We start from the raw sequence: 21,812 nt of genomic DNA, 5'->3' as shown, positions 1-21,812 counted from the left end.
GTAAAGTGGGGTTCTTCTGCCTGATCATATGAACAAACTAATAAGCTGAAAAGATCCAGACTACCAGAGGCCCAAAAAGCACTGTGTTCAAGGAGCTAATTATTGCTTTTAATTTAATTTATTACCTGCCCCTCACCCTAAGGGTTACAGCCATTTAGAATATAACATTAAAAGCAGCTGAAAACAAATTACAATCGCAAAAGTAGGATGGGTCTGACTTTTACAAAATTAAACAACAGGAACACAAGGAGAATGTAAATGCAGCTAACTTTAATTAAAAGTTTAATTACTCTTGGTCCCTTCCAACTTACAATTCTATGATCTGATGAAATGGGCATGATCCGTGAAACATTTGTCATTGTCCCCATTGTCACTTCCACCCACAATATCAAAGGTGGTGAGTCCACACAGAAGAGTGAAGACTATACCTTTCAGTGCTCAAGCCCCTAAAAATTCAACCCCTCTAATTTTTGATGAAACATTTAAGAACACAAGAATCTGCTGCATCAGACCAGCAGCCTATCTAGCCTAGCATCCTTCTCTCATAGTGGCCAATCAGATGCTTTTGCTGGTAGGGGACACTTAAGCTGCAAACTGCAGGGTACCAGGCAGGCAACAAAATACCGCTCTGTTGACTAGGGGAGGACAGGTGGCTAGGTGCTTGTCTAGTTGAAGGACAGGGAATGTGTCGCCCTCCAGATGTTGCTCCAGCTCCCATTAGACCCAGTGAACATGGTCAGTGGCCAGACATGATAGGAGTTATAGTCTAGAAACAGCTGGAGAACGATGGGTCCCCCTCCCTGGGGGACCTTTTGGTCCAAAACTTCGGGAAGACACCAGGTTCGGTGAGGCTGACTTAGAAACTTCAACTTGTTGGACAGTTTCAGGCGCAGATTTTGCACAGTGCTAATTCCTTCTTTGCTTAAAGAAGACCTGACACCAGAGCAGCCACAATCCTGCGTAGCTCACTAAGCTAAGCCCCGGGCTTTGCCCATAAATTCTTGGCATTGCCAGAGGTGTTTGTGATCAACAGGAATATAGGCAGATTAAACACCAGAGACTTTAAATGTTTTCATGTTGTTATTTTTCCTTCACTGATATGTTTTTATTGGCAATAAGGTTTTGTTTATCTTAAATATAGGAATGGCACTAAAATCTCTTGCTGTGATGCAGTTGCCATAACTGTTGTGCAAGATCCATTTAATGTAGTCAGATGCACACTTAGAGTTCTCCACAGTTTCTCCTACGTAGACTTCAGAGCTTTGTACAGGGGTAGGCAACCTAAGGCCCGTGGGCCGGATCCGGCTTAATCGCCTTCTAAATCCAGCCCACGGACAGTCCGGGAATCAGCGTGTTTTTACATGAGTAGAATGTGTCCTTTTATTTAAAATGCATCTCTGGGTTATTTGTGGGGCATAGGAATTCGTTCATATATTTTTTTCAATAGTCCAGCCCATCACATGGTCTGAGGGGTGGTGGAGTGGCCCACGGCTGAAAAAGGTTGCTGACCCCTGCCTTTCTATCTGATGGCACAATTGGAAGGTAGCTTGTGCAACTAATATTTCCTTCCACCTTCTGCCCCACCCCCAAAAGCGCCTCCAGAATGTTGGGAGGGGGTCTTGAATAGGGTTGGAGGAGAAATTTGATTCAGCATGTATTTAAAAAACACTTCCCGAAACAATATGCAAACTGAAACACAGCTCCCCTTTGAAATTCATACTTATCAGAATTTTGTGATGCAGTTCTGCAACCAGTCTTTACAAAAATGCATATATTAGGGAGAGGTTTGCATAGAAATGTAGATATTAGTGAAAACAACATTTCTAAAAGCACCACATTCGGGGAGATTACTTGCAACGATGTGTGCATTAGTCAAAACCTCACCTAAATATATGTTTGGGGGAATCTACAGTAAAACTCTTGTGGAATTTCATGTGAATCTAAAAAGACCAAACACAAGTTGCTTCAAAATGTGAAGAACTGAATTAAGGACTAGTAAAATGAGAAACAGAGAGAACCAAAATGGACAGATCTTTCCTTCCCTAGTCCTGAGCAGAGTGGACTCTCACACAAAACTGCAGTGGACCGAGAGAAAGAGACTGTGTGACACTGTTAAAGGACTCTGTGACTCTCTGAAGAGACTTTGCAGGGATACAGGGAGCCTGACCAGTGGTTGGCAGGGTAGACTGGGTTTACAATCTGCCTTTGCTTACATAGCCGTCAGACGCAACCCATAATTTATAAATTTTTATTCTGAGAATCTTTAAGTCATATCTCTTTCATCTACCCAGCTGACCTTGTCACCAAGACTTTCTTACATACGAATGCAAAGTTTCAGCAGCATAAAAGTCCACTGATTTTTTGCCTCAGGGTTTTACTTCCAGTTATCACGAACAAAAACAAATCGAGGCAGCTGATGGCAGTTATGCTCAAGCAGATTTCATTGACAGAATTCAGTCGCTTGTCATCCGCATGCTGAATGAAATAAATCCGGAAAAAGTGACTAGGGAGGAAGCAAAACATTAAGATCCCTATAAAGAACAAGCTTTTCAGCTGCGCCTGGAACTCTTGATAGGACCAAAGGGATCCTGAAAGGGTTTTCACCACCTTTCGAATCATGAACACTTGTAAGCCCAAGAGGGTGCAAATTATTGCTACCATTACAGCAATTACAATGTAGTTGACTGCTTTCACTGGGTCACTGTTGAACTCCTGCTGAAATTCAAAACACGTCACATTTGCATAAACCCCAGTTTTCCCATACCAGCAAAATAGTACCGGCACCACAATAACAATAGCCAGAACCCACACAGCTATGCTGGTTGCCACAGCATGCAAATTCCTATAGAATTCCACTTTGTCCTTCCACTGAAAAAAGATAAGGCACCTGATTACCAAGAAAATCATATAGAACAGGAAAGTGAGGTACATGTGGAAGTGTATCATTCCGCTCACAACTTTGCAAAAGATTGTTCCAAAGATCCATTTTTTGGTGGCGTAGTAATACACGCGAAACGGCACAGTCACAAGGAAGAGGCTGTGGACTACCACTAAGTTTATGATGGCAGTTGTGGTCACCGATAAAGCATTCATTTTCAGTAGCAAAAAGGACATTTTGATGACTCCACACACACCTCCGATAAACACCACCGTGTATATTGTGATCAAGGCGATATGAGCGGAATCTATTGAGTTCAGTTGAGGCTCTGACGTTGAGCTAGGAAGTAACTCTTTCCGTCTATCCATGCTTCTAGAATCTTCTTTTATCACAGCCTGTTTGGGAGTGGGGAAACAGAAAGAAAGAAAGAAACCAATTTCATTAAAGTTTCCAAGGCACATGTTGGAAGTAGAATCTTTTGGACAAAGTACTAGAGATAACTCTTTATGGCTACCTGTGGTATGGTTGAACATGAAAGCAACCAGAACACAAACTGTTATCTTTTGAGACTCACATGAAAAAAAGAATAATCACTTTCTTCTGTTTAAATGCAGGCTTACGTGAGATAAGTCATGAAGAAATTTATCTCTATGCATGGTTCCTCATGGAAAGAACATCTCTCTATGAGGTGAAATTTTTGCATGACACTGATTCAATAAAATAAAGAGACCTCGTCATGGGCATCAATGAATACATGAAGTTTTCAAAATGGGCAGTTATTATTTTATGCAATAGAGCTCACCCCATAACACACTCTGCTTCCTCTAGAATTTTGAAAGTTTCACCCTAAACACAGAAAGTATTTTCTTTGTTTGCTTCTACTAAAACATATTTGGAGTCCTCTACATGCTGCTTAAGGTATATTTGGCAAGTGTTATTTCCCCTCATAACTGACCCTTTGGGGGAAGTCTTATGTTTTAAAAGTCTCAAACGGCTTCCAGGTACGTGATCTGCAGGCATTCAAAGAACACAGGATATGATAAAGCACTTTATGTGTGGGGTTGTGCATGCCAGCCAAAACCTTCTGGGGCTGAGCAGGAAGGAACTATTAGTCTATTTGGCTGAGAGCACATAGGATCCTCTTTGTGATCAGGGCCCCGGATACCGGAAGGTTCCCAGTTGTGGGGAGATTTGTAAGTGTGTTTGTGTTTAGAAGCCTCCTTCAGACCTTCCAGCAAAATGCAAGAAAGCTGGGGGTGGAGTCTACAGGGCCATCACACACCCTTCACATGTAGGGTGTGGGTCCCGTGCTCTCTATACATGCCTTCTATGCAGATCCCACAAACATCTGGTTGACCACTAGGAGAGCAGAATGCCGGATTAGATAGATGCCATTGGTCTGACCCAGCAGGCTCTTCTTATGTTCTTAAATCTAAGAGATAATGAAGGCTCCATTGTAGACGACAACTTTTTGGAGGCCGAGGCCTAACCACGCACAAAGAGATAGGAAGTACTAACCAGGGATGAAAGCATTTCTTGTTGTGCTGGCTCAGTCCATTACTGGTCAAACTGAAGGGCCCAAGCTGGAGGAGCTTGATGGTTAGCAGGACCAAGACGGGGAACAGGATGCCCAGGTGTGGCTAGATCACACTGTGAACAGAAAGGGTCAGAGCTGAGAAGCAATGCTGCTAACTGCATAATAAACAGCTAGGAGTGCTTTTTGGTTTCAGATGCTCAACACCTGAAGACGTCCATGTTTTCAAACTGTGAACCTCTTTTGTTTCCAGTGCACAGTGGTCTACACTCTATAAGCGTCTTAAACTAAAGACAAAATATGTGATGCAGTTTTAGGTAAGTATGTTTGCATGTTCTTGTATTTTATTGAGGTGTGCCACGTTTGGACTTGAGGGCTCAGGGACAATCAATCAGTACGGGTGTTTAATGCTATGTACGTATCTAATCCCCAGAAGTCTGTTGGTCTGCAATACTGTATCAATGTGTTTTGCCTCTTTCTAAGTGATATATATATATATATATATATATATATATATATATATATATATATATAAATTTGCCTCAGGAAATGGCCTCTTTCTAAGTCTGCTTACCATGAAGAATGTTGACTTTGAAAGGAAGTGTGCAATAATTTCTACAGCGCACCACCTTATGCTATGCACATCCTCTTATTTCATGTGGCTTTTACAAGCATGGACCACAATTTGATATGTTTAAAAAGGGATGGGGACAGCAGACCAGCTAAAAAGAAGTAAAATGAAAATCAAACCACAAGATTCAGTGTGCAACTAGGGACTTGCGTAAGCATTTTGCTGAGGTTACAGGTGTACAGATGGCAGGGATAACTCCAAGATCTATAGGCTGCCTATCTATTCCACAAGGAGCTCAGCGGAACAAAAAAAAGGGGAAACTGTGAGAGAAAGAGAAAGAGATGCACCCTCAGCCCAGCAGTTTCATTGCCCACAAAAAGGGAACTTGTTCTGCAGCAATGCCACTTATTGCCCAGAGAAGCTCTCATCCACATTTGTATAAAGAATGTTATGAGTTTGTGGGTGCTAGGCTCCTATAATCCCTGGATTTAGTAAGTGTTGGAATTTAATCAAGCCTTGGGGTATTAAGCTGTGCAACACACTACTTTAATCACTCAATTTAGCAAGTGTTAAAAGCTAACTAAGCCAGACTACAGTGGTGCCTCGCAAGACGAAAAGAATCCGTTCTGTGATTCTCTTCGTCTAGCGGTTTTTTCGTCTTGCGAAGCAAGCCCAGTGACGGATTAGCGGATTAGCGGATTAGCGCTTTTAGCGGCTTTTAGCGGCTTATCTGCTGATCGGATCAGCTGATTAGCGGCTTAGAAAAAGGGGGGGAGGGGAAAAAACCAGCAGGAACTTGCAAGACATTGTCGTCTTGCGAAGCAAGCCCATAGGAAATTCGTTTTGCGAAGCACCTCCAAAACGGAAAACTCTTTCGTCTAGCGAGTTTTCCGTCTTGTGAGGCATTCGTCTTGCGGGGCACCACTGTAGTTTCCTCTTGAGGTACTAAGTCTTGCGGTGATGGGTCAATACCAAAGCATCAAATAAACAGACAAAGCCAGAGTTTAGAGTAGGGAGGTTAGGAGTTGTATGAGCTGGAAGTAGTGATGGCACTGGGCAGGAAAGCAACAGAAGGCAAAGAGACAGAGCAATGGTGGATTTCTCTTTGAATCAGAGGCTTCAGCTATGGGAGAAACAAGACCCCTTTGAGGTGTTGAGGCTGTGAACTCTCCATCGTAGGCTCAGGTTGTATATATATATGTGTGTAAATAAACCATTTATCCTAAAGACACCACAGTCTCTGCTGTGCCTCACTTCCAAAAGGAAATACAGACCCTGCGTGAGAGCCTAGAACCCATGGAATCTCGCACCTCTCAGAGATTGGGGTCGTGTACAACCATATCGTTCCAGACCAGGGTGCTCCCCCACCTTTGTTAAATAATAATCAGAACTCCACAGGGCAGAAATTGCCCACACCAGATGACAGTGCAGATCAGTGCTCTTTGGCAGCGCATCAGTAACTACCTAAGCAGCAAGAGATGTACTTTTTGTATTCAGCATCTCTGCATAACACTGAAATAGTCACAGGCGGGTAGAAGGTGCTCAATTGTACTTATAGTTGGTTTATTAATAGCTTTGGGGCTACATAAATTGGACTACCTTAATGGGGGTAGAAGAGTTCAGTGGTGCCTTAAAGCCCGCTTTATCAAGAATAAAGCCTACTTTTTCAGATGTAAGCAGTGAAATCTCAGCTGGCAGGATATACTGGTACTTTAACTGTGCCTGCATTCAGGTGTTCCTCTTTAATCATCAGCTCCCAACATTTCTTTAAAATGAAAGCACAGATTTTCAGGACTTTAATTGAATCAGAGAGGCCAGATCTTGCCCAACAATTCCTTGAAAGTGACTAAGGTGAAAGTGATTGAAATGAACAGTGTGCTTTTTTTTCTGCTGCAAAGGAACTTAACAAGACTCTTGGCAGTGTGAGCACACATGCATTTTGAAGGCCAGTCACCATCCAGCCCTTTCGTATAACCTGGCATTCTGAATTGACTCTGAGCCTTGACCGCAGAGACCCTGGGCAGACTGAATCATCTGCACTTAGTGCCAGCTCACACGATCTGGGTGGTGATAATTTCAGAAGGGAAGTTTATTTTTAACAGCTGCACATTTCTAACCAGCTGTCACGAGCCTAATATTATCTCTTCTGATTTTTGCTGGCTCATATCTATCAAATATTATTAGATTCTCACCAGACAATGCTTTTCATCAAGCATCTGATACAGCAGTTGGTGTTATCATGCTCTTAAATATTTTTTTTTTAAAAAGCCCAGATTCTTTATCTAAGCATAATGACACAATCATTCAGGAAAGAGTGATTGGCAGGTATAAAAATTTGCTGTTGCTAAGGATACCATTAGAACACTTGCAGGGAAATAAGCAAGTCTGACTTTGCTTGCTCTTCCTGGACTATAAACCATTTTCAGTGGGTGGTGTGTATGTGTATGTGTGTGTGTGTGTGTGTGTGTGTGTGTGTAAGCGAGGGGGGTTGCTGCGTACACATGACTAGTTTAATTAAATGCAGTTTATGGCTATTTATCTCAATTTGGATGAAAGTCGGGGAGTTTTTTTGGGGGGACACATCAAAACACAGTATTTTATAAGAACCAAAAGGATAGATAATAAAATATAGATATGAATTGTGGCAATGCCTTGTGTGCACTGCTTCTCAAATTAATGGTGGGAGCACACTGAATGCAGAGTCAAAGGAAGCATCTGAACAGCCAGAGAGACTGTAGAACTATCCTTTCGTTGGAGTGAATCTAGTCCACGTTTGTGGAAATGAGTTCAAATTTAAATAAATGGGACTTTACACATTCTACATTTATTCCCACAGACCCTCCAAGTGACCCAATTTTCCAGGGAGGTGCCTGATTTAGAGTAGGCATCCTGGTTTCTGATCTGATCCTGGAATATCCCACTTTTCCTTAGGATGCCCCTATTTTGATCAGAGAAGTGTTGGAGGGTATGGCGTTATCCGACCCCTGAGCTGTCTGAAGGCAATCCTGTATAGGGAAGCTTTTTAAAATGTTTAATGTTTTGTTATGTTTTTATATATGTTGGAAACCGCCCAGTGTGGGGTACAAATGGTAAAATTATCCTTATGGAATGGGATGTCCCCAGTGCTTTTTTTCTGGGGGTACGCAGGGGTACGCATAGCCCTAAACATTTTATGAATCTAAGTTTGGCCTCACTGAGGGGCAGTATTTCAATATGAGTACGAAAATGAGAGTACCCCTAAACATTTTTTTTAGAAAAAAAAGCACTGGGCACAACACTGGTAAGCCATGATGTAATCTGCATCTTAATATTACTGTTTTAATTATACTTCATAAAAGGTAAAGGTATCCCTGACCATTAGGTCCAGTCGTGACCGACTCTGGGGTTGCGGCGCTCATCTCGCTCTATAGGTCGAGGGAGCCGATGTTTGTCCGCAGACAGTTTTTCTGGGTCACGTGGCCAGCATGACTAAGCCGCTTCTGGCGAACCAGAGCAGCGCACGGAAACGCCGTTTACCTTCCTGCTGGAGCAGTACCTATTTATCTACTTGCACTTTGACGTCCTTTCGAACTGCTAGGTTGGCAGGAGCAAGGACTGAGCAACGGGAGCTTGTTCCTGTTTCAATTATACTTCATAGTCAAATGCAAAATGTTCTCATTTCTTATTCTGTTCAGTATACTGGACACTCTTATTCATCTGAACTGAGAGTGAAATACCATACAGAAATGGTTGAAAAATTCTTAGTGCAATCTTACACGGCTGAACTGGTTCATTCTGTTGCTACAACTCATAAATAAAATTCAGTTTCAAGATACTAATTTAGCAGAGACTAAGAGAAGTCTTTATTTTCATCAGAGAAATGTTGGAGGGTATGTTCCCATGGTATCTAACTTAGACTGGACTCAACCCTGAAGAAGGAGTTTTGTTCTGAAAAACATGGAGACCAACCACAATAAATATATTTCTTAGAAAAGCACAAGAGCTTGTCTCCTCCTTGTCCGACTTATTGTGGTGCTTCTCCTCCTCTTCCTGTCCACAGACCCTGCCGCTCTTGGTGGGACATGCTCCTGCTCGCCTTACTCACTGTGCTCCTCAACTGGTGTACCCCTACACTGTGGCAGTTCTGCCGCCTGCCTGCATCATTGGCCAAGTGGTTTTTGTACTTCTGCAGCTCTTAGGGCTCCCCTGGACAATGCTAATACCTCTCTCTTGTTCTCAGTGGCCCTGTTTTAGCCACAATCCTGCTAGCGCTCACCACCTGAGTTCGCTATTAGAAGGAGGATCGTAAAATGTAAGGGGATTGCAGAACAGCAATTGCATTCTTTCTTTCTTTTTATGGGCAAATGTACTGAAGTTCTCACCCTGGGACAGCAGGGGGATACTGTAGATAGTTTTCACTCAGGTCCACATATGCAAATAAGGAATTGAAAGTGACATTCAGTGATTGGATAGTTACTGACAGTTGTTACTGTTGCTTTGTAGTTGAGCTCTATATAAGCAGGTTGGCTGAACCCTTCAGTTCAGTTCTGTTCTGGCCTGTGAATAAATAAGAAGTGTCTGAAGAATCGCTGTGTCGTCTGATATGTTCACCCACAACTTAACAGCAAAGGTATTATCTAATTCCGAAGAAGAAGAGAAAGAGCACAGCACCGAACAAGCGCTTTAAAGATCACTCCACTTCACTGGCTTCTGAATCTTGAGAAAATAGGATGTTTATGGCTAAGCTCAAGTATTTCCTGCATTCTGAAGCTGATTTTGTCAAAAAGGGTGTGTGTGGATGGGACTCAGTATCACTCTCCGTTCCCCTTTTAAGTAAAGCATTCACAGCCCTCTGATTTCAGTCCATGCTGTCTGCTGAAGTGGAAGGGAGGTTTAAGTCCTGTTATGCTAGATAAAAGTCTGTGGTTGTGGGTCAGGTGAAATAAAGGAAAATACCACTTATCCGTTAAATTACCCTATGTAATCAATACAGCAGATATGTATCCTTCACAAAACCACCTGCAAAACTGGAAGCAAAAAAAAAAGTTTATAAAAGTTAATGGGATGCCATGCATGTTATTTTATATCAAATATTTTTCAGGCCCAAATATTTTAAATTGTTAAATATAGACATTTAACCTCTGTGATACGGCTCTATGTTTTATTTGAATGTTATTTGCTTCTTTTGTTTTATTTTTAAACTGTATGGGAGATGTTGATGTAGGGCCAGTCCTGATTCTATATCTTCCTACATTCTTTTAATATGTTCATTTTTCCTTTTTAATATAATGCAGTAGTTTTCAAGCAGTGTGCCTTGGCACCCTGGGGTGCCTTAAATGATGGTCAGGGGTGCTACGGGCAACACTGTCCCTTTCCCTTTCCCCTTCCCTCTCTCCTCCCACATCTCTGCCTCCCAAAGGCTTGCACAGCTGTTTGTTGCAGCAGCCCTGGCAAATGGTGCCTCTGGGGCTGGCCAGCGGGTGCTGGTTGCCAGGAGCTGAGGTGGCCCCAGAGCGGAGCAAGCAGGCAAGCGGGTGAGGGAGCCCAGCCAGACAGTCCACCAGCCCTTGATGTTGGGAATGGACAGACAAGTCCCAGGCCTCTGTGGGGCAGTGTGAGGAGATGCCTCTCTTTGGGGCAGTGGGGGCATCTCAGAGACCAGGGGCAGCAGCAGTGGCTGCCCAGAAGACTCCCAAGGAGAGGAGAGGAGGAGGGAACCCTCCACAAGGGAGGGTGTTTGAAAAGGGGTGAGAGGCTGTCAGCTCTGCAGCCATGGGGTGACATAACTAGGCTCCTGAGCCCCACAGGGGTGCCACAGAAAGAATGTAGTTGGTCAAGGGAGCCGTGCACTCAAAAAGGTTGACTTGTAAGTTTACTTGTAAGTTAGATCACAGCCCCCACTGAAGGATAGATACAGTGGTGCCCCGCAAGACGAATGCCTCGCAAAACGGAAAACCCGCTAGATGAAAGGGTTTTCCGTTTTGGAGGTGCTTCGCAAAACGAATTTCCTATGGGCTTGCTTCGCAAGACGAAAATGTCTTGCGAGTTCCTGCGGGGGTTTTTCCTCCCCCCCCCTTTTTCCCAAGCCGCTAAGCCACTTATCAGCTGATCCTAAGCCGCTAAGCCGCTTAACAGCTGATCCGCTAAGCCGCTTATCAGCTGATCCGCTAAGCCGCTAAACCGCTTATCAGCTGATCCGCTAAGCCCGCTAAGCCGCTAATGGGCTTGCTTCGCAAGTCGAAAAAACCGCAAGACGAAGAGACTCGCGGAACGGATTCTTTTCGTCTTGCGAGGCACCACTGTAGTGCCTCATCACAATCTTGGATTTGTATGGAGTCAAGGCAGGAGAGTTGAGCAAAAATGAAGGCAGACTCCACAACAGCAGTGGTCATGGCACCGGAGTGAGAAAGGAGAATCACGAGAGGGGGAAAGTGATGGTTTAAAACAGGCTTCCTCAAACTCGGCCCTCCAGATGTTTTTGGCCTACAACTCCCATGATCCCCAGCTAGCAGGACCAGTGGTCAGGGATGATGGGAATTGTAGTCTCAAAACATCTGGAGGGCCAAGGTTGAGGAAGCTTTGTTTAAAACAATGGCAGAAGTTTAAGTAAAGCAGGGATGGAGAGAATTGAGATGCAAATGGCAGAGGTTTGAGTAAATTACTTGGGAATATTTGAGAGCTCTGCATCCTTTATCTATTGTATGGGTAGGCAAACTAAGGTCCGAGGGCCGGATCTGGCCCAATCGCCTTCTAAATCTGGCCCACGGACGGCCCGGGAATCAGTGTGTTTTTACATGAGTAGAATGTGTCCTTTTATTTAAAATGCATCTCTGGGTTATTTGTGGGGGATAGGAATTCATTTTTCCCCCTTTGAAATATAGTCCAGCCCCCCACAAGGTCTGAGGGACAGTGGACTGGCCTCCTCTGCTGACCCCTGATCTATTGCCTAAGGCAGGTGAGAAATGGAAGAGGGAGAAACTTTAGCACAGTGACAAGGGAGAGACTATGAAAGGAAACAAGTGGCTGTTTTAAACAACAGCAGAAGATTGAGTAAAGCACAGGTGGAAGAACATGAGGAAAATTGTGGTTTTAAACAACAGTAGAGGTTTAAAAAAAGCAGGGAGGAGGAAAACTACTGAGTAGATGGCTAGTAGATTTTCTAACAGCAGGTAACGAAACATTTTTGCATATGCAGAACAGCTCTAATTGAAGATGTGGTGAGCTATATTCTATATTGCCCTTCATATAGTCCACCAAGGGTTAAGTTTATTCTTCTGTTTCAGATCTTCTGTTTCAGATCTTGGAAGGCCAACCAGCTGATTTTAAGATAAAAAGGCTGTCAACTAATGTAGATAAGTTCATCAGCTACAGGGTAGCTCATAGCAAAAAAGATAAGAGAGGCCTTTCTGAATAATAATAGTGCTAAATGTTAAGGGAGTGGCAGAGAGAAAATGGCAGTTTTAAACAACGGCAGAGGTTTGAATTCAGTAGGGATGGAAGGACACTGAAAGTAAAAAAAAGCAATTTTGAACAATGGCATAGTTTTGAGTAGAGTAAGCAGAAGGATATCACGGAGTGGGGAATGGCAGGTTAAAACAAGGTTTGAGTTCAGTGGGAATGAAGCTGGGAAAGGCTCTGTTGTGTTAGCTTTTTGGTCTTAGTTTTTGTGTTAGACCTATCTCTGCCATTTTTCTTCTTAAAACTGGTTTCTTCCTTCCTTCCCCTCAGGGCTCATCTCAACTAATTTTCCTCTGTGCTTTCTAAAACGCAGGTCTGAACTTTTCTGGTCTGTTTCCCCTGCCTCTTTGCCACTCTTGAACACTCCACAGAAAACCCCAAAATCTCCAAGATACGGAGGGGGAAAGAAGGGAGTGAAAGTTCAGTGTGAATGAGCCCTCCTTGTCCTTTAACTCATCAAACCTGTCATTGTTTAAAACCACAATTGTCGTCTTAAGTGTTCCTTGTTAATGATCTCATACATCATCAGTATCTTTTAAGGAGTGACAAACCACCAAATACCTATGATTATAACATGTTTCTTTTTAAAATAGACCATCCTGTTTTGTTCATTTGTCATGTACTTCTCAGTGTGTGCCAGACTTCATTGCAGAATAAAACATCCACAGTGTTATCACTATTGATTAATGGATCCCCCCCCCACTCTATTTAATTTCCTTAAAATAAATTGGCCACTTATAAAGTTTATATATATATTTAAAAAATGCAGTCCAACTTGCTTGTTATTTCCTTTTGGTCAATACAGTGGTACCTCGGGTTAAGAACTTAATTCGTTCTGGAGGTCCGTTCTTAACCTGAAACTGTTCTTAACCTGAAGCACCACTTTAGCTAATGGGGCCTCCCGCTACCGCCACGCGATTTCTGTTCTCATCCTGAAGCAAAGTTCTTAACCCGAGGTACTACTTCTGGGTTAGCGGAGTCTGTAACCTGAAGCATATGTAACCTGAAGCGTCTGTAACCCAAGGTACCACTGTAACCTCTTATGATTGTGTAGCTATTTGTCTTGCCATGGTGAAGAGTGTGCTGCAGCACAAAGAACTGTGGTTTCAATTCCAAAACTCTAAATTAGTTTTGATCTCTAGTAGTGATGGTCATAGAAATATTACAGTACTCTATCTAGGCAACCAAACAACGAGCTCTCAGACTTACTTAAACAGGAATATGCACAGACATTTAGGAATTACCAAGCAGTTGCATGGTTTTTGAACTCAAATAGTAAAAACAAAACTCCACAGGTGAATGGTGGTTCATAATTAACTGCATGCCCACTAATTAATTCACTTAACATATAACTAATTAATTTGGGTCCTGTTCTTTTCCGGACTCTTCCTCAAATACTGGAAAAGTAACACAACTGCCTCAGAAAAGAGAAGATGAGTTACTTCAACATGTTCAGTTTAAGGTCACTTACTAGTTATTCCAGTACTTTCTTGAAAATGCTAAATGTTTCCTCAAAAGTAACTTCCACTGAATTCAGTGGAGCTTACGCCAGTGTAAGTTGGAGCCTAAGCACTGCAGCCTAAGGCAAATAGGAGCTACCCTTCCTTTACAAAAAGAACAGTCTTTCAACGGTTCAGTTCATAGAATCATAAAGTTGGAAGGGACCCCAAGGGTCATCTAGTCCAACCCCCTCCAATACAGGAATCTAAGCTAAAGCATCCATGACAGCTGGCCATCCAACATCTGTTTAAAAACCTCCAAGGAAGGAGAGTCCACCGCTTCTCGTGGGAGTCTGTCCCACTGCTGAACAGCTCTTACTGTCAGAAAGTTTTTCTGAATGTTTCATCGGAATCTCCTTTCTTGCAACTTGAAGCCAAAGGTTTGAGTCCTACCCTCCAGAGCAGGAGAAAACAAGCATGCTGCCTCCTCTGTGTGACAGCCCTTAAGATGTTTGAAGATGGCTATCATATCTCCTCTCAGTCTCCTCTTTTCCAAGCTAAACATACCCAGCTCCTTCAACCGTTCCTCATATGACTTGGTTTCCAGAACCTTGATCATCTTGATTGCCCTCCTGTGCACACATTCCAGCTCGTCCGTATTCTTCCCAAACTGTGGTGCCCAGAATTGGACACAGTGTGGTCTAAGGCAGAATAGAGTGGTACTATTACGTCCCTTGCTCTGGACACTATACTTCTGTTGAAGCAGCCTAGAAGAGCATTAGCTTTTTTTTGCTGCTGCATCACTGTTGACTCATGTTAATCTTGTGGCCCACCAATAATAATAATAATAATAATATAATAATAATTTATTATTTGTACCCCGCCCATCTGGCTGGGTTTCCCCAGCCACTCTGGGCGGCTTCCACAAAAACACACTAAAATGTCACACATTAAAAACTTCCCTGAACAGGGCTGCCTTCAGATGTCTTCTGAATGTCAGGTAGTTGTTTATCGCTTGGACATCTGATGGGAGGGCGTTCCACAGGGTGGGCGCCACTACTGAGAAGGCCCTCTGCCTGGTTCCCTGTAGCTTTGCTTCTCGCAATGAGGGAACCGCCAGAAGGCCCTCAGCACTGGACCTCAGCGTCCGGGCAGAACGATGGGGGTGGAGATGCTCCTTCAGGTATACTGGGCCGAGGCCGATAGATCCTTTTCACATGTGCTGCCAGTAAGACAGGTGTCCCCCATCCTATATTTGTGCATCTGGTTCTTCCTGCCTAAGCGCAGACCCTTTCATTTATCCCTATTGAAATTCATTTTGTTAGCTTGCATCCAGTTCTCCAATCTGTTAAGGCCATTTTGTATACTGATTCTGTCTTCTGCAGCATTAGCTACCCCTCCCAGTTTGGTGTCATCTGCAAATTTGATGAGCATCCCCTCAATTCCTTCATCCAAGTCATTTATAAAGATGATAAACAACAATGGGCCCAGGATAGAACCCTGCGGCACCCCACTTTTTTCCAGGATGATGAGGAACCATAATGAGTACTCTTTGGGTTTGGCCAACCAGCTACAAATCCACTTAACAGTTACCTCATTCAACCCACATTTTACCAGCTTCCTTCCGAGTATATCATGGGGCACTTTGTCAAAAGCCTTACTGAAATCAAGATACACTATGTCCACAGCATTTCCCTGATCCACAAGTTTGTAATTCCGTTAAAAAAAAATAATCAATGACTTATTTTTGAGAAATGCATGCTGGGTCTTAGTAATCACAATATCCTTTTCTAAATGCTCACAGACCGACTGTTGAATTACCTGTTCTAGGAACTTCCCTGGTATCAATGTCAAGCTCACTGGTTGGTTTTCCTTCTTCGCCTTTTGAAGATGGGGAAGACAACATTTGCTGGCCTCCAGCCTGTAGGAACCTCAGCTGTTCTCCAAGAATTCTCAAAGATAATAGACAAAGGCTCTGAAATTACATCCGCAAGCTCCTTTAGTACCCCTGGGTGCAGCTAATCAGGCTCTGGAGATCTGCATTCATTTAAAGTAACTTGGTGTTTCCTTACTACCTCTTCTCCTATCTTGGGCTGCAGCTCCCTCCTTGCATCATTTATTCTGTCGCTTTCCTTTCGGGTGAAGACAGAGGCAAAATAGGTGCTGAGTAGTTCTGCCTTTTCTCCGTCACCCAATAGCATTTCTCTGTGTTGCCCACGCAGAGGACCTACCACTTGCTTGTTTTTCCTCTTACTTTGGACATAGTTGAAGAAACCTTTATTATTATTTTTAACCTCTCTTGCAAGCCTGAGCTCATTCTGAGCTTTAGCCAGCCTGACTTTCCCCCTGCAACTGTTGGCTACTCATGTACAATCCTCCTTTGTGATTTCCCCTTTCTTATACATGCCCTTCTTAACTCTCAGCTCATCTGTAAGCTCCTTATGCAGCCACACCGGTTTCCTTAGATGCCTCCCGCTTTTCTTTCTTCTTGTATCGTCTGCATTTGGGCCTTCAATATTTCTCCTTTTAGAAACTCCCATCCTTCTTGGACTACCTTCTCGTTGAGTATTTCTGACCATGGGAATGCACCCAGTAGCTCCTTCAGCTTTTTGAAATTGGCCTTCTTAAAGTCCAGAGTTCATGTCCAGCTACACTCAGTTTTCCCTTGCCTCTGTATTCTGAAACCCAGGAGAACATGATCACTTCTTCCCAAGTTTCTGAGCACTTGTTGCACATTTTATGCTGAAACAAACATACTATCCCCCAGCCCCCGGTTGTTTTTTATATCTGAGAAAGCAAGCTACATTGCCCTTGTTTAACATATTTGCAAGTGCTTACCTGGTTCTCATAATTCTGAAAAATCCGGCTTTGTTAAGGAGTCAAAAATTAATCCGGCAACTGAAAGCTCAAGTGCTGTGACCAAGTGCTCTTGTTGCTGCTGTACCTAAACTGCGACAAGAACCACAAAACCACAAAGAGCTTACGCCCACAGCGTGGGTCTGATCTCACAGTCTGTTGATAAAAATGTCCACTTGAATGTTTCCTATTTGTAAAAACACTCCAAGACACCACCAAAGCCCAGGTGACCGGGACAAACACTGTGCATTCGGAGACTACCAGGTGCCTATAGTCTTATAAGGCTAGTAAGCAGGGATGTTCAGCAAATATTATCTTATTATGCATTTTTTTTAGTTATTTTGTATTTATACCCCACCTTTTCTTCAAGGAGCGAAAGGTGTACGTTTCTTCCCCTCCTCATGTAATCCCTGCAACAACCCTGTGAGGTAGCATAGGCTAAGAGGCAATGATTGGCCCAGGGAAAAATCCCGTGAGCTTCCTGGCTGAGTGGAGTTCTGCACTCTGCTTGCCCAGGCCCTCATCTCACACTAACCCAGTTATACCCACTGGCTGAATAATATTATAATATTACATCAAGGGCTTGTTTGCACCAGAGCAAAATCTGGACCCTCATCCCAGTATTGTCCAGGATCTTCCCCCTTTAAATGCATTTTTTAAATTAAAAAAGTTCCTGGCTGTTTCACTTTCCAAAGATAAAAAAAACCTCACATTTAAAGGGGGGAAAGCTGTAGGCCAGCACTGGGATGGGGAGGCCATCCTATTGACACCCATTCATTGGTGAGGACGCAAGCCAGTGCAAATCCACATTTTGCTCCAGCGTGGGCAAGCCCATAGACTGCTTCTCTACATTTCAGTTCTCTGTTGGCGTTCCCAAGAAATACTTCCTTCCATACATCAACCTACAGAAAATGTTGGTGATGTCCCCATTCCACGGCCTCTCCATGGAAGTTATTTGCAGGTCTGGCAGAAGACTCGAAGGGACCATCCTTTATCACGCACAAAAAGGGTCAGGTACCCCACCCACTTTTCACTCCAAGTAGCACCCCTTTTATCAGAAGTCCCACCCTTCCATATAAATTTTATATCTAGATAGATAGGTAGAGTTTGTTTTAGGGTATTGTTTCACATATCTATGTGTTTGACTCATTGCTCTCAATCTGAGGGCATAGGTTTCTAGTTCTTCCAGCCTATGGTGTGGATACAAATGCTAAACATTTTTCCCCTTTATATCTCACCCCTTGGGTGTATGGAGAACCCTGCTTCAGATGTAGCCTAGTGTTTGAAATTCTCCACTGCACCTGGGCATATTGAAGTGCTCTGCCAGTAGAAATAAGGAACGTGGATGGCCCACCACCCTCACCCAAAGGCACGAGGGACACCTTGACCAATAGGAGCAAATATGGAGGGGTCTTCCCCCCACCCACCAACTCAATGCACTTATTGGAAAATGGGCATGCTGCCTCTGAGCCAGGGCACATGAGAGCATCCATGGTCACTTGTCTTCAACTGTTGACTATGGTATCCCGTACAGTGGTACCTCTGGTTGTGAGTACTGACTCTAAGCCTCTGCAGGTTTTGGATACTGTTCCTCCACATGCTGCCCTAGTTCCTGCAGCATCAGAAGAGACCTGCTGAAGACCTAATCTATTTCGGTGTATGTGCCGTATTTCTTCTGACAGATCCAGGTTCTTCTACCTGATGATGTTAGACTCGTTGTTGCAAATTGGATTGCTCCTGGTATGTCCAATAAATCTTGGGGTTCATCCGTGCAGAAACCCCAAATGACCTTTGTTCTAATTCAGCAGTAAACAACGTATTTTCCCAGGGAAAACAGCAGGAGAAAAGAAAAACCTCTCAGACCTGTGCCAGGAAATCATGGGGCAAACAGAAGTGCGAATGAGCCTTACGCTAACCCTGAGAGAATCTGTGCACTCTCTGAGTACATGCCTCCAAACAGCCCTGTTTCTAGTTCTGTAGAGAGTGTTGCAGAAACAGGTTCCTCAGTGAGGAAGGAGAAGTATTTCATGAGCCAGTGACCCTGATATCTGAGGAAGAGCCTGTCTGTGAAGAAATGTCCCCGTAGATGTCCCAAGGAGAGTATCGCAATCGATGTCCACAGAGCGATGACCTAAGGGGGACTTTTGGGGCAGAAGGAAGCTGACTCTGTGGCTTCAGATTACTGTCTTGCCTGCCTATGTTTGATCCAAACAGAAGACAACAGTGTTTAATTCCCAATAAAATCTAGAACTATACATTGGTACCTCGGGTTACATATGTTTCAGGTTACAGACTCCACTAACCCAGAAATAGTACCTCAGGTTAAGAACTTTGCTTCAGGATGAGAACAGAAATGATGTTCCAGCAGCGCGGCAGCAGCGGGAGGTCCCCATTAGCTAAAGTGGTGCTTCAGGATAAGAACAGTTTCAGGTTAAGAACGGACCTCCGGAATGAATTAAGTACGTAACCAGAGGTACCACTGTAATGTTATTTCTTTATTAGTTACGGCTTCCTTACCAAAAAAGATATAACCAGGGACAGTTTTGGAGGGGTTGGGCCCTGCTTTAGAGGAGTATCTAAGCACAGCAAAACTAACTAAAAACCAAGGGTGAATCTACACTGGTCGGTTATGACATTTAAAATGTGTTATAAAAATGTGACACCAAAGGGCACTGCAAAAATGGTGTATAATTGCTATATAATTTTTTAATAGTCTTTGGTAGCAGATCAGTGTAGATCTAGCCCAAGTTAAAGTGTGGCTTGTAAGCCAAGTTGCTCATGCACTGTGATAACTGGCCAGGATTCACTTTAAAAGAAACAAAATAGTTGCACCAGATAGCAATTCACAATGACAAGCAGATTTAGCAGGTGGGGGGCTGTGTGCACATGACTGGCTTAAGCTGCTGCTAGTTTGTTCTTTTCCTCAATTTGGTTCAAAGATGGTTTGGAGAAAAACAGATCAAAAGCACATAAGAATATCCTAAGAAGCAAGTGCCATAGATGCTGAGTCAATGGGAGTGTTGATATCAATAGGCCTTAACTCATTACGAACTTTCTACATGAGTTCCAATGGTGTCTACATGCAACTAACTTAGACTGGACTCGACCCTAAAGGAGGAGTTTTGTTCTGCAAAACACGTAGATCAACAACAATAAATACCTTATGGTGGCACTTCTTTTCCTCTTCCTACGAGGCTACAAAGTGCTCTCAATGGGGCATGCTCCTTCTCGCCTCACTCACTGTGATCCTAGACCGGCATGCCCCTCTGCACTGCGCCACTTCTGCTACTTTCCCCTGTCATATGCACAGCGTTGCTCCCACCAGTGGGTTCTGCTGCCGCAAGCAAGGCAACAACGGGACATGTCCGTCAGCTGCCCCCTAACAGAATAGCTAACTGAATGGCTGGCTTTTCACCGGTGAAGACTGTGGGAATATTCTGGGGTGCAGGAGAGGATATATTGTGAGATTATATCCTAATCCAACTTGTGCTAACAAGTTCCCAAAATATCAGCAGAGTTTATAGACATTCCCCTTTAAGTTCGCAACGGTAACGTGTGCACAGGTTCGCTAGAACCTCTATAATAATTACTCTGGTAATTTCCCCTTTGTTCCCTCTTAAAATATAAGACACAACACAGTCTTTATAAAAGTATAAAAGAGTTTACTCACGATCTGTTCACAATATGATCCCAGAAGGCAGACAGCTTAAAAGGTTACATACATTCAGAATCTATTTTGTAGCAAGATAGTCCTTATCTCCTCTCTTGGCTGAGAACCAAGAGGGCATCTTTAGATGTTTCCTCATCGAAGGAAAATGGCAGAGAGAGAGAGAGATGGCTGCCTGCCCTGTGCTTTTGTCATTACCTGCACAGGTGAGGCCACACCCACCTCTGGTCACATGCGGAGGAAGTCCGTCCCCAGGAAGTTTACCTGCTTGCTGGACAGACATCCCTCCCCATGTTCTAACATGTACACTCTAGGAATGTTGTCATTGACTGCTCCTGTGTTTACATCCCACAAAGACAACCAGGCAGGTTGAAATGGCAATCGTAGGCTCCTAGAAAGCTACTGACAGTAAGGAGGCCAGGTTTGAATGAGGACACGGCATGTGCACCTTTGCAGCTGGTTGCTGGTCAACTTCTGAGACACTGCTGCTTAGCAGGAAGGAGAAGCGGTAGGGACTCAGCACAAACACACCATCCAAGCCAATATTTTTTCTTGCCGGCCTTCCTGAGACCTTTTCCTCTGCCCTCTGCTCCCACAGTGTGCTGATGTTCTCAGCTAGTTGCCTCAAGCCTTCCTTTACCAGCATGAGTCGGGGTCAATGAACACAAGGATGCTGTTGGGCGCTAGGCCAACGGGTTATGGTTATTCCCTTCAGCTGAAGAGCCACTGAGCCCACGGAGGGGTCTAGCGCATGCCCCCTGCCCTCACGCCACTGGAGGACATGGCAGTCTGCAGGCAATGCCTATAGCCTTCAGTCTTCAGATCAATCGGTGTGTATTAATATTAACTAAAAATAAATATGAATGCTTAACAGGGATTCCCCAAGGGATTTTGGCACCTGAGGCAAACCACAAAATGGTATTATGGCCATTTCCCACCAGGGAAATCAGGGTGAGTGGAGATCTAGATCAGGAACAAAGGCGGGGGAATAAAAATCTGTATCAGGATCTGCCGCTCATGTGGATGTTGCCACCTGAGGCAGCCGCCTCAACTTGCCTCATGGGTGGGACATCTCAGATGCTTATTGTTAATATTTTCTACATCCCTGAGGGTTCCTTGCATAAGCAGAAGCTTTTTTTCCATCTGTGGGTGGCCTCATTTCTCTGCTTTGCAGGTTAGCACCAGGCTGTTGCAGAAAATGGCAATTATTAGCGCAGACGCCTAATGTTGCCAGGCTCACGACTACGGGTCTTTTGCAGGTGGCTTTTGTTTTTGTTTTACTTTTCTGGTTCGTCTTGTCCCACAAGTGCCTGGCCTAGTGGGTGGATGTGGGCTGAGGTCAGTTAATCAGAAGGAAGGTGAAAATGCAGACTATTCCACACTATTCCCATTTGCTTTCTCTCTTTCCACCTCCCCTCAGGTCATAATAT

General features: G+C 43.8%; 2 protein-coding genes across 7 annotated transcripts in view; one reads left to right on the top strand and one right to left on the bottom strand.

Annotated features, from left to right (window-relative positions):
- Positions 1–21,812, top strand: part of LOC310690143 (uncharacterized protein) — a 64,027-nt gene that overhangs the window by 4,766 nt on the left and 37,449 nt on the right. The gene's annotated exons all lie outside the window — the stretch shown is intronic.
- Positions 252–19,919, bottom strand: GPR141 (G protein-coupled receptor 141). Of its 6 annotated transcripts, none has more exons than XM_083468863.1 (4): positions 16,698–16,969; positions 15,681–15,834; positions 4,397–4,528; positions 252–3,273 (listed from the first exon to the last, which is right to left on the bottom strand). In XM_083468863.1, the coding sequence occupies exons 3-4, from the start codon at positions 4,409–4,411 to the stop codon at positions 2,335–2,337; spliced, it is 954 nt and encodes a 317-aa protein (XP_083324989.1). In that variant the 5' UTR covers positions 4,412–4,528; positions 15,681–15,834; positions 16,698–16,969; the 3' UTR covers positions 252–2,334. The 6 variants fall into 6 exon arrangements, with proteins under 6 accessions (XP_083324989.1, XP_083324990.1, XP_083324991.1 ...); XM_083468864.1 differs by lacking the exon at positions 15,681–15,834 and adding an exon at positions 9,345–9,519; XM_083468865.1 differs by lacking the exons at positions 15,681–15,834; positions 16,698–16,969 and adding an exon at positions 19,876–19,919.

This window comes from Podarcis liolepis, assembly GCF_965112155.1.
Source record: "Podarcis liolepis genome assembly, chromosome: 12".
Classification (NCBI taxonomy): domain Eukaryota; kingdom Metazoa; phylum Chordata; class Lepidosauria; order Squamata; family Lacertidae; genus Podarcis; species Podarcis liolepis.
Note: the sequence above shows the minus strand (reverse complement) of the source record. Positions and strands in the feature narration are given on the sequence as shown.